Below are 13,662 nucleotides of genomic sequence, written 5' to 3'. Positions count from 1 at the left end.
ATCTCAAGTGTAGACGATACCATAGAAAACACTGACACAACAGTCAAAGAAAATACAAAATGCAAAAAGCTCCTAACCTAAAACATCCAGAAAATCCAGGACACAGTGAAAAGACCAAACCTAAGAATAAAAGGTATAGAAGAGAATGAAGATTCCCAACTCAAAGGGCCAGTAAATATATTAAAAAACTTCCCTAACCTAAAAAGAGAGATGTCCATAAACATACGAGAAATAGATTTGATGAGAAATTCTTCTCCACTCGTCACATAATAATCAAAACACCAAATGCACAGAACAAAGAAAAAATATTAAAAGCAGTAAAAGAAAAAGGTCAAGTTACATATAAAGGCTTACCTATCAGAATTATAAAAGACTTCTCAACAGAGACTCGAGAGCCAGAGACTTTGGGAAGATGTCATACAGATCCTAAAAGAACACAAATGTCAGCCCAGGCTACTAAGCCCAACAAAACTCTCAATTACCATAGATGGAGAAACCAAGATAGTCCATGACAAAACCAAATTTAAACATATCTTACCACAAATCCAACCCTACAAAGGATAATGGAAGGAAAACTCCAACATAAGGAGGGAAACTATACCCAAGAAAAAGCAAGAAATTAATCAATCTTGTCACAACAAAAGAAGAGAGCCACACAAACATAATTCCATCTCTTACAACAAAAATAACAGAAGCAATAATCATTGATCCTTAATATCTCTTAACATCAATGGATTCAATTCCCCCAATAAAAAGACAAAGACTAAAAGACTGGATATGAAAACAAAACTCAGCACTTTGCTGCATACAGGAAACACACCTCGGTGACAAAGACAGACTATACCTCAGAGTAAAAGGCTAGAAAAAAACTTTCCAAGCAAATGATCCCAAGAAACAAGCTGGAATAACCATGCTAATATCAAATAAAATTGATTTTCAACCAAAAGTTAACAATGAAACAACAAAAGGAGGTCAAAATTGGGAAGGAGGAAGATATCACTGTTTGTGGATGATATGATAGTATACTTAAGCAACCCCAAGAATTCCACCAAAGAACTCCTACAGCTGATAAACAACTTCAGCAAAGTGGCTGGATATACTCAAAGGATAAACAGGCTGAGAAAGAAACTAGGGAAACAACTCTCTTCACAATAATCATAAATAATATAAAATACCTTGATGTAGTTCTAACCAAACAAGTGAAAGATCTTTATGACAAGAACTTAAGTTTTTGAAGAAAGAAATCAAAGATCTCAGAAGATGGAAAGATCTCCCATGCTCATGGAGTGGCAGGATTAATATAGTAAAAATGACCATCTTGAAGAAAGCAATCTACAGATTCAATGCAATCCCCATCAAAACTTCAACTCAATTCTTCCCAAGAGCAATTCTCAAATTCATCTGGAATAACAAAAAACCCAGGATAGCGAAAACTATTTTCAACAAGAAGAGAACTTCTGGAGGAATCACAGTTCCTGACCTCAAGCTGTATTACAGGGCAACAGTGATAAAAACTGTATGGTATTGGTACAGAGACAGGCAGGTAGATAAATGGAATAGAACTGAAGACACAGAAATGAACCTATACATCTATAGTCACCTGATATTTGACAAAGAAGCCAAAACCATCCAGTGGAACAAAGTCAGCATATTCAATAAATGATGCTGGATCAATTGATGGCCAGCATATAGAAGAATGCAAATTGATCCACTGTACAAAGCTCAAGTCCAAGTGGATCAAGGACCTCCACATAAAACCAGCTAAACTGAATCTGATAGAAGAGAAAGTGGAAAGAGCCTCAAACACATCAGCATAAGAAAAAGTTTCCTGAACAGAACACCAATGGCTCAAACTCCAAGATCAACTATTGACACATGAGATTTCATAAAACTGAAAACCTTCTATAAGGCAAAGGACACTATCAATAGGACAAAATGGCAACCTACAGATTAGGAAAAGATCTTTACAACCTATAGAGGGCTAATACTCAATATAAAAAAACTCAAGAAGTTAGACTCCAGAGAACCAAATAACCCTATTTAAAAATAAGGTACAGTGCTAAACAGAGAATTCTCTACTGAGGAATCTCAAATGGCCAAGAAGCACCTAAAGAAATGTTTAGCAGAAACCTCACACCTGTCAAAATGGCTAAAATCAAAAACTCAGGCAACAGCAGATGCTGGGAAGAATCTGTAAAAAGAGAAACACCCCTCCATTGCTGGTGAGATTGCAAGCTGGTACAACCACTCTTAAAATCAGTCTGGCGGTTCCTAAGAAAATTGGAAATAGTTCTACCTGAAGACCCAGCTATACCACTCCTGGGCATATATCTAAAAGATGCTCCAACATATAACAAGAACACATGCTCTATTATGTTCATAGCAGCCTTATTTATAATATTCAGAAGCTGGAAACAACCCAGATGTCCCTCAATGGATACAGAAATTGTGGTACATTTACACAATGGAGTACTACTCAGCTATTAAAAACAACTGACTTCATGAAATTCTCAGGCAAATGAATGGAACTAGAAAATATCATCATAAGTGAGGTCACCCAATCACAAAAGAACACACATGGTATGTACTCACTGATAAGTGGGTATTAGCCCAAAAGCTCAAAATACCCACGATACAACTCACAAACCATATGAAGCTCAACAAAAGGAAGACCACATGGGAGGTAGAGGGGAGGGATCTGGGAGGAAGAGAGGAGGAGGAGGGGAAAAGGGAGGGGCAAGGTCAGGTGTAGGAGGAGACAGGAGTAGTACACAGGATCAGGAAATTGAATTGAGGTGTGTAGCAGTGGGGGATGGGGAACAGAGTAGCCACTAGAAAGTCCCAGATGCCAGGTAATCAAGAGGTTCCCATCATCCAACCAGGATGACATTAGTCAAAATACCCAACAAAGGGGAGAGAGAACCTGTAGAGACCATATCCAGTGGATAGACACAGCCCCTCCCCACCCCCCATCCCCGGCCCACCGTTGAGGGATGGGGCCACCCATCCATATCAGAAATTTTGAGCCAGAATTGTTTCTGTCTAAAGGAAATGCAGGGACAAAGAATAGAGCAGAGACTGAAGGAAAGGCCATTCGGAGACCACCCCACCTAGGGACCCAACTGCAGACACCAAACCCAGACACTATTGCTGATGTCAAACTCTTGCTGACAGGAGCCTGGTAGAACTGTCCCAAGAGGCTCTTCCAGAGTCTGACCAATACAGATGTGGATGCTCACAGCCAACCATTGGACTGAGCATGGGGACCCCAATGGAAGAGTTAGGGGAAGGAATGAAGGAACTGAAGGGGACTGCAACCCCATCAGAAGAACATCAATGTCAACTAACCAGACACCACAGAGCTCCCAGGGACTAAAACACCAACCAAAGAGTACACATGGCTCCAGCTGCATATGTAGCAGAGGATTGCCTTAGCTGGCAACAATGGGAAGAGAGGCTCTTGAAAAAAAGAAAGAAAGAAGGAAAGAAGGAAAGAAAGAAAGAAAGACAGACAGAAAGAAACAAAGAAAGAAACAAAAAGGAAGGGAAGGTAAGGGAAGGGAAGGGAAAGGAAAGGAAAAGAAAAGAAAAGAAAAGAAAAGAAAAGAAAAGAAAAGAAAGTAAGTAAGTTAGTTAAGTAGGCATGAAAGACATAAAAAACAAGTCCCAGATGGGTGAAGTTGTGCAAACCTGTGATTCTAGCTACTTAGGAGGCTGAGGTAGGAGTATCAGAAGTTCAAGACCAGCCTGGACAACTTAATGAAATTCTTGTCTCAAAACAAACAAGGGTTAAGAACGGATCTTTTGCCCACAAGTGCACTTGGCTAGTATGCTTGAGGCCCTGCTATGTGATTTTCTTAAGTAGTCTAACACAGGGGTAATCTCAGAGACAACAAAAAAAATTTTTTTTAAATGATGACTAAAAGCACTCTTCAGAAGCTGGGCATGCTGACACATGGCTAGCTATAAGGGGACTAAAATCAAGAGAATTACAAATTCCAGGAAAGCTTCAGAAACACGACAAAAAACAAAAGTCAAAAAGTCCAAGAACTTAACCAGCCCTAACACAGAGACGAACAAAACTATACCAAAACAAATAATAATTGAATTTTAAAACAAACAAAAACCAGTGACAATGGGCAGCTGAGGCAAGAAGAAGAGAAGCCTATTTAAAAGGACCTGTGTCTCAGTGGTTAAGGACACTTGCTGCTCTTCCATAGGATGGTCGATTCCCTAAGAACAGACAGTGGCTCACAGCTGTCTGTAACTCCCTCTTCTAGCTTCCCCATGGTACAAGCATGCACATATACGAATGTAAAACACTCAAACATGCATATACACAAAAAAGTCTACCAACTTACAAGTTTATATCCCCAAAAACATTTAAAATGAAGGTAAAATAAGAGATATTTAACTACAGTTACAAGCTTTCAGGGTCACAAACACCCCCTCACAGTGGTGATGCCTTCAGGTGTATAGTCGCGTCCAGAGTCATTAGACCATAAACATTCAGTATGTACAGTTCTTTATGCCAGTTGCTTCTCAACAATGCTATTAAACATGCCAGCAAAGAGAAGGGGGAAGGGGAGAAGACACATATGCATGTCTGTGACACTTAATTTTTTATGGAATAAAGAGTATTTAAAACAATTGAGATCTTTCAGGAAAATACTCCAGGCTTACAATTATTCAAATTCTGCATTAAAAAGAACACACACAAGCAAAATGTCTTACCTTAAAGTAAGAATGAATAGCAGCTGTGGCTTCACTGCGGACCCTCAATATAGAACCCAGAGCATTAGTCCTACACCTCAGGTGAGGATACTGTCTCAGGTACTCCAGAGGATGTCTCTCCTTATACTTTATAGGGAATGCCTGCCAAAAATATGGGGAAAATTTAAAAGAAAACAAAAACAGAGGATAATATTAAAACAACAGTGCTTTGGGAAGATGCTTTGCCTCTTTATTATTTAAAAAAAATTACATGTATTTGTATGTGTACACGTGCACACTTCTACACACAAACACACACACCACCAAATGTGTGAAGATCAGAGGACAACTTGGAGTTGGTTCTCTCTTGCAACCATGTAGGTCCAAGAATCAAACTTCAGTCATCAAGCTTAGAGAGAATATCTTTATCCTTGGAGCCCTCTCCCCAACCCCTATTTCTTAATTACTTCTATCAGGTAAACACAACAGTTGGGTGGAGTTAGGTTAGATGCTGAGTTACAGCCAGCTTTACTACTTAGCAGTTAAATTACTCAATGTCACTGAGACTTGCCTGTTACCTATCAAGTTTCTACCCATTAGCTGTCAGTTTCTTAAAACTAAAGGGGTTTGCATGTAATTATTCAAAATAATTCACTTTGACACATGAGTTCAAAACACCACAGGCATAGAAGACTTTCCTACCACTATACATACACACAGTTGGCATTTCTCCCAATGTCTTGAAAGCCCACAAGCACAACTTACTAAGGTTGCTTTATTGTTTATCAATTTGTTATTGTTATTGAACAGCAAGAGGAAGAGACAACAGCTTTCTTTCATTTAGCACAGTACTGAAGACTGGGAAAAAAATTTAAGCAAATTATCATTCTAACCTGAAACACTTCCAACCTGTCCATACTTAGGTTATGAAATTAACAAGACAAACATCTTTTCAAACAAAACCTTAAGCTTCAATTAAAGACAACAGCAAAGTTAAAAAGAACAGCACTCTGCTTCTAGTCTCCTCTGTACTTTAGATCTTGGATAAATATTAATTCTTATGTTGTATAGAAACAGATATCACATTTATTAGAGGTAAACTATAGTCCCATCAGTAGAGATTCAGAATTCTCTCATGTCTGAAAAGTAACACTCAGCTGCGGGAGAGAGTAGCATTTACCCATGGCAGGATCTGGGGTTTGATTCTTAGCACAAGGGCAGGGGGCAGGGGCAGGGGGCAGGGGCTACCACCCACATACATGTTGAGGTCTTGGATTTTGGATTAGTAACAATAAAAGTTTAAAATAAATATATAACACTAAACCAAAAGTATAAAAATAACAGAAGTCAAGGGACAATAATTATGCCCATTAGTTTTTAAAAATCAGTTCTAGCAAAAACAAGAAGTCAGTGTCTAGAAGATAGACTTCAGAAGGGACAGGTACAGGAGAGACGCAGACTGATGAACACTTGGCTCCTAGAAGCTGGAGCAATCACTATAACATTACTTCATGAAATTCGCTCTAAGTGCCATCCTCTCAACAGACCACTCATGTTTTAAATGAAACCTCAACAGCCCCTAAAATTACCAGTAAATATACCTTGGTTTCACAATTTCCAATAACTTCAATCTTTTCTGCCTTCAGTTCCACATTTTGCCTCTTGGACTGACTTTTGACCAGCTGCCCTTGGACTTGCACAGAACTCCCAAAAGCCAATTCTCTATAGTAACAAAAAAAAATAAGATCAGAAAAGACACTATCAATAGCCTTTATTTCAATTATAATCTTGCTAAAGTATACAATGTCAAAAGTACCCTTAGTTAAATAATCTGCAAACACTCTTGCAGGACTAGGGACTGTAAAAATGAATTCCTTGAATTTTAAAATGGAAACAAAGGGACTTAACAATTTGCTCAAGTGCTTAGAATTAACAAATTATTTAACTGTTATGATTTTTGGAGGGTGTGGGAGAAGGGCCTAGAATTCACTCTGTAAACCAGGCTGGCATGGAACTCAAAGAGATCCACCTACATCTGCCTCCCAAGTGCTGGGATTAGAGGTATGCACCACCAGGCCATCATGTCTTCTTATCAAATATACTGGCCCACATACTTTAAGATGGCAGACTTTATATAACCTCTGGGCTAGGGCCTACAGTCTGGCTGATGGCACTGCACCAATGCCAATGTGCCCCCCCAACCCCCGCTTTCACAACATACAACGGTATCACAAGATGCTTTTTGTACTACTTTTACATGTAGGTTTTTTTAATTAATTATTTATTTATTTGGTTGGTTGGTTTGTTTTTTAAGCCCTTGCTGTCCTGGAACTCACGCTGTAGACCAGGCTGGCCTCAAATTCAGAGATCCACCAGCCTCTGGGATTAAAGGTGTGCCGCCGCCACCACCTGGCAAATGTAGATTTTGTTGTCGTTTTTTTAAGAGAAGGTCCCATGTTGTGAGAATTTTGATTTCTTTAAAAAACATAGAAATAGCTTTCGTTTTAATCCCAGGTATGGGGATATGGGGCTGCTTCAGATTGTCCAAGCAGCTATGAGCTGCCTCGTGCTTTAGCAGGACTAAACAGAACCATGCAATTGTTACCCTCACAGATATCATCAGAGAAACACAGACCTCTTTTAAAAGGTTGTCACAGTGGAACAGTGTGTTGGTAGGACTAAGAAGGGCCCCCAGAAGCCCATATATTTAATGTATGGTCCTCAGTTGGTGGAACCATTTGAAGATTAGGAGGTATGGCTTCATTGGAGGTGTGTCGCTGAAGGTGGGCTCTGAGGGTGCAAAAGCCCAGACCATTTCCAGTTAGCTTCCTCATTCTCTCTACCTCATACTTGTGGAGCAAGACCATGCTCTCAACGACTGCTCCAGCCCTGTGCATGCCTGCTGCCATACTCTCCAACATGATGGTCATGGACTCTAACCTGAAACTTGTCGGCCCCAAAAAGCTTATTCTTCTATACGTTGCTTTGGTCAAGGTGACTTATCACAGCAACAGAAGTGGAATTAAGACAGACTTTGTCTTTCTGCCCAACTGAGACCCATCAGTCTTTGTAATATGTAGACAGCATTATTCCTAACAGCCCTTGGAACAGCAAAGTGCTCTTATTCTAGCAGAATTGGGTTCTGCTCCTGAGAGGTTATACTTCAACATAAAATGCTATTAGATCTAACGTGTAATAAACAACAAGACCATAAAAGTTCCAGTTATTCAATAATAACTGGTTATTTTCCAACACTGTCAGAAGCTATGAACAAAAAAACTGAATACATCATTTCTAACTTCTAAGACTGAGTTCTTAAAGGAGTCTAGTAAGTTAATGACTAATTAATTTCCAAACAATATCATCCATTCTATGAAGGATGGGTACAGGATGCGATGGGAGCAGAGAAGCACCTGCCACAGTCACAGGATATAAGCACCAGACAATGTCTAAACTGGAACCACAAACGGGACTGTATCAGGCAGAGGGACCAATATGCACAAGGTCTAGAAAACATCCATGAGGGAGAGTGAGTAGGTTTGAAAAGACTGGAGTAAAAGCACGGGCAGAGGATAGCAGCATGTGAAAGTGTTAAGCTTGAAGGCTCCTGACTTCAAAGATCTAGATTTTTCTTCAAAGCTATTATTCACAGACATGCTCAGAAAGATCAATCATTCAGGTGTCAAAGAAAACACTCGATTAGGGAAGTGGAGAACACTAGAAAAGGAAAAAAGAACTCTTCAGAAAACAGAATGGATAAAACAAACAACAAACAGACAAACAAACCTACCTACCTACTGTCAAAGCTTGAATCAGCAACAACCTGAAGACTTTCCAAAGAAGATCCATCATTTACATGCAGGAACAAAACTTTCTTCTGGGATCTGACTGACCGGATCCACCCCTGAAAAGAAGTATTGTTAAATAGGAGCTTAAAAATCAAACACTTTACATTTTCATTACACATTCAAAAAAAAGACTGCAAGAGATGTGTTCACAGTCTTGCCTCAATGTGAGCTGCATAAAATGAACTGCTTTCTGCTTATCTGTATGTGTACATGATTCCATGTGATTCATATCACAGCGGGATGGATATTTAGCGGCGCACCTTAATAGTGCCTTTTCAAAAATATTCCTCTCGCAATTATAAAAAAAAATTACAAGTTACATGTTAGTGCCTTTCTCCTTATGTCAGCCAGAGAGATCATTAGACTGGAAATATCAGATGAGAGTTTGTTTTGTTTACAAAATACAAAATATCACGCAGAAAATCCTAAAATCAAAAACAAAACAAAAAAAAATAGTTTCATGAAGCTAAGTATAGTATACACCTGTGATCCAGCACTTGGGAAGCCAAGGCAAGAGGACCCCAAGTTTGAGGGCAACTTTGACTATGCAGCTAGTCTAGGAAAAAAAAAAAAAAAACCAAAACAAAACAAACAAACAAAAACCACAAAAAAGTGTAATGAAATATACATAAAAATCTCACAATAAAAGAAATCTATTTTTTTTAATTCTTGTGGGTTCATACTAGATTTAAAAAACTATTTGTGTGTCTATATACACCATATATAGGGATGCAAGGAGAAGGTGTTGGATCCCCTAGAGCTGGAGTTACAGTTAGGAGCTGGTTTATGTGGGTATTGGGAGCTAAACTCTTACCCTCTTATTCCTCTCAAAGAACAGTGAGTACTCTTAACCACTGAGCCATCTCTCCTGCACTGAAACCCATTTCTTTGTATGTTAACCAATAAATTAAAATTTTAGAAATATCAATATCAAAAACAGCCTCTTCAGCATTTTTCAAATGTGATCTTTTGCTACAGCAAAAACTGCTCTGCAGCAGGAACAGAAATGTTAACAACAAAAAATAAAAATTCAGGATAAAAAGAAAAGTCTCATTATAAACACACAGTGATACACAAATTTCAAAGACAGCCTTAACTTAAATGACAGGTATGTGCAAGTACAAATGAGAAGTCTTCAAGGGGACTAACAGCTACATTCCCAACTGGAATGTAACCAGCACAAGAGTTCACAGAGAACAATATTTTCAAAGATACTCAAAGATACATTGTGAAGTATCCCCTAAATGTAAAGAAATGGATAGATACTTCCTATTAATCACTTGTAGAAAGCAGGAAATGAGGCTATACATACACACAAAAATTCCCATTATTACCATGTCTGTCGGTCAGGTGTACTTTAAGGGAAAGAAGCACACTTACTTGTTTTTAAGTTTATTGCTAGTACATAGATAACAATCCAATGTTTTTGTTGTTGTTTATTTTTGAGACAAGGTCTAGGGTCCAGCCTGGAACTTAAAGAGATCCATCTGCCACAGCATCCCATGCACTGGGATTAAAGGTGTGTACCATCACACTCGGCCTCTTTATTTTCACTTATGTATATGTGACATATAAGAGCAAGTGCCCGCCCAGAAGAGATCACTGGATTCCCTGGAGCTGCACTTACGGAGCTGCACTAAACCTTCTGATTTAGGTTCCGCCAATGGACTCAGCTCCTCTGGGAAAAAACTCGGATTCTCTAGAATGGTACCAAGTGCTCATAACTGCTGAGCTATTTCTCCAACACACATTTAAGTGAAATAACATCTACTACCTATTGGATATGTGTCATGTTTTAAAAAGTTTACTTCTTTCATATACTGTCTTGTTTTCTTCTCATAGAAGTCCTAATGATTATCATATCGCTCTTAGAAATAAGCAAATGGTGGCTCTGGGCTGTTAAATGAAAGTCACAGCACTGATGAACTGGTGTTCAAGTGTGAACCCGAGGTTATGTGGATAGAAAGCGCTACACAGCATGAAGTGCGAACCACTTCAGTCTCATGTGCAAGGCCCTTCATCGCACCGAGCCCCCAAAGGCACCCACATCTGCTCACTCTCAGTCAATGGTAACTTCCAAAGTGCCACTCTTATTTTTACTTGTTGGAAGGTTAACATTGAGGACTATTTTGTGCTTCTGTCCTAAATTCTAAGTATTGTGCTATTTAATCCTTACAAGGGCTAAACAAACTGGCTGCAGGCATTTGTGAAAAGAACACAGGAAAAAAAATTTAAAAGATAATCCAGGTAGAAAAAAAATTATCAGATAGTACAATGGAACTCAAATACAGTCATTATTCTGAAGTATCAACAAGTTTTTCTGGAATGCTATTTCCTTCCCATCCTGCCTGGGAACACATCCTGCTGCTATTTCCAGTACCTCAGTCACCCTACCAGGGGACGTCATCCTCCAAGACACCCAGATGTGCAGGTAACACCTTCTTCAGCTCCACGCAGCTCAGGAACTCACTATTCTTTTATGGCTCTTTATTCACACCACTAATAAGTACCACACTGCTATAAACTAGGGCTGAACAGAAAGATAATGTGAGTTTTACAGAGAGTTGGCTCCAAGGTTAAGAGTACTTGCTGCTCTTTCCGAGGACCCAAGTGTGGTTCCTAATACCTTCTGAGGAAGCTCACAACTGCTTGTAACTCAGCTCCAGGAGATCCAACACCGTCTATGGCTCTCCATAGTACTCCTATCTATGAGGCATAAACTCATGCAGACACATATACATAAGTACAAGATAAAATTAATCTTTAAAAAGATTTGTCCTTACATTAAAAGTAAAAATAGGTAATGAATAACATGCTATTCAACCAATTATACTCTGAATATCATTTACATGTAATCAACATAAAAATATTTTTATTTATATATATATTATATATTTTTTATATTTCTTTACTCTTCCAAGTTATTATGTCTTTTACTTTTACAATGTTATCTTCATGCAGTTGAAACACACTTCAAGTGCTCAGAGCCACAGTGGCTAGCAGTTTCCATGTTATACTGTGAAGCACCCAAGTAAAAGAAAGCCTGTTACTTAGGTAGTAGGTTCAGTTCATCTTTGAATCTTCTTTTGATCATCACCCAAATGATATAACCAGTGCACGTCACATTGATCAAAGAGGACAACAAACAGTTTTGATAACTTTGATTTGGATCATGGAACAAGTATGAAACCAAAATAAACGCAAGGAAGAACAGCTAGGTCATACTGCTAGATATCAAGAATATGGGTAAGACCTATTAGTGTGTTTCAGCAACTCAAGGAGAAACAACCAAGCACCGGTCTTATTCTTTCTGTGCCTTTAAGATCTATTCAAAGCTTCCACAAATAACAACAGCTAACATTAACTGAGAGGCCTCTGTTCTAAATACTGTGTACTCATTAACCCGTTTAATTTTCAGAACTCTCCAAAATATAGACTACTATCTCCATTTTCATAAGAGAAACTGAGGCCTGAGGCACCGTAATGACATGCCCGTAAGTAACAAGCTAGGTAGGGCAAGCGAATTAAGCCAAGGCAACTAACTGCAGCCCTTAGCTGTCAAACTACAACATTCTGCTCTTTCTCCTAGTTTAGTTACATGGAAGTCCTGAGAACCTAAGTAGCTGAAACTGAAAAGGCATGGGTTCTCCTGTGTCCAGTGAGCTACTGAGGATAGCTATGAATGCAGCCCAACATGGAGCGGTAAACTCTGAGACTTTTTAAACTGGAGGGTAGAAGCGAGAATTCATTCGATGGCTCAAGTATGATCTTGGCAGGTGGAAACATTGTGTTGCAATGTCAAAAGGCTGGACACAACTGGAACCACTATTTCCTGCCAGCCAGGTGAACAGGAAAAAGGGGAAGACAGAATTTCTGCTTTCAAGGAACTGGGGCAAGACATCCCATGTTATTACTACAAAAATAAATAAATAGATAGATAGATAGATAGATAGATAGATGTGGGCGTGTTCAACTTTTCCGCATGATTAAAGTGTTTACAAGCAACGCCTAGATGTCATGAAAAACTCAGCTGCTGCACTTCTAATCGTCAGAACGATGTGCAAAACTAACAGTAGGGTCCCAGAAGTGTGGACTCTCAGACGCCTTCACTTCCAACTTTGCTCTGCCCAAGCTTGGTCCAAAAGGACAGCTCAGAGCCAAGCAAGCTCAGGTCCCAAGCAGTCTTTCCACACACCCACCTGCACCGTTACGCACTCCCCACTCGCGTCCTGGACCCCGAGGGCATCCCGCACGCGCATTTTGACAGAAGCGCGGGGCCTGGGGCAGGAAACGGAGGAACAGAGGCGCAGCGCGCCAAGTAGGCGCCGGGCCCCGAGCATTGTGAGACCGGCCAGGGTTCCACCGGACGGTCGGGTCGGGGTACGTCCCGAGCTCGCAGTCCGCCGGGGCAGCCTTCTTCACCCGCACAGTCCTGCCGTCAGGCGCTCCTGTCGCTCTTTCCTCCGCGCCCCGAGCCGTTCCTGCAGGACCCCGCCTCCGCGTCCAGCTCCCGAAAGCACGGAATGTTCAACTACACCGAACACAGAGGTCTATGTTACACTGTAGGTGGGACCTGAGCGAAAACCCAGAGTTAAAGCACGTTGCAACTGAGCTACGTCACCCCGTGCGCTCTCTTACGTCATCACGCTAGGCAGAGGCTGAGCATGCGTGATCGTGTCCCGGCGCTTGAGAGGCGGGCCAAAGGGTAGAATGATGTGGGCGGAGAGGGTGGGGGCAGTGCAGGAGGTGAGGTGGGCGGGGCTAAGGCGCAAAGCTTTGTCAGGTTTCTCAGAAATAGCTAGGAAGCTTCTTCGGAGTCATCGAAGGGGAAACTGAGGGATAATCGTGGGCAGGATTGACAGATGCAGAAGGCAAATGTCTGTGCAGAGTCTTAAGCGTGGGGAAGAGTTCTGAGCTGTGAGAAGTCAGACTCCAGACCTACTACCTGCTGAAGTCACTGTTGGGTGGTATCAAAACACTCCATTGCTTTAAAAGGACAGACTGAAGTTTTGCCTGCCAGAATCCCAAGTCTTTCTCACAGTTGCATTTGTCTGAACTGAAAACAATGACCTTTTCATATATTCAGCTACATTTTAAGTTT

At 40.3% G+C, this 13,662-nt stretch overlaps 1 protein-coding gene across 5 annotated transcripts in view; it reads right to left on the bottom strand.

Annotated features, from left to right (window-relative positions):
- Nars2 (asparaginyl-tRNA synthetase 2, mitochondrial) overlaps positions 1-13,210 on the bottom strand; it is a 108,162-nt gene extending 94,952 nt beyond the window's left edge. For 3 of the 5 annotated variants that reach the window (XR_013111761.1, XR_013111762.1, XM_034494218.2), the window contains exons 1-4: positions 12,761-13,186; positions 8,508-8,617; positions 6,315-6,435; positions 4,735-4,875 (exon numbers count right to left, since the gene is read on the bottom strand). Coding sequence is in view for 2 of the 5 variants with exons in the window: in XM_034494218.2 (XP_034350109.1) it covers positions 4,735-4,875; positions 6,315-6,435; positions 8,508-8,617; positions 12,761-12,901 (513 nt within the window). In the remaining 3 variants the exon portion in view is untranslated. Of the gene's footprint in view, positions 1-4,734; positions 4,876-6,314; positions 6,436-8,507; positions 8,618-12,760 lie in introns of those variants that run through there. The other 2 variants (XM_034494207.2, XM_076938162.1) reach the window with 2 other exon arrangements.
- Positions 13,211-13,662: the final 452 nt, after the last annotated feature.

Source organism: Arvicanthis niloticus, chromosome 1, assembly GCF_011762505.2.
Source record: "Arvicanthis niloticus isolate mArvNil1 chromosome 1, mArvNil1.pat.X, whole genome shotgun sequence".
Lineage (NCBI taxonomy): Eukaryota > Metazoa > Chordata > Mammalia > Rodentia > Muridae > Arvicanthis > Arvicanthis niloticus.
Note: the sequence above shows the minus strand (reverse complement) of the source record. Positions and strands in the feature narration are given on the sequence as shown.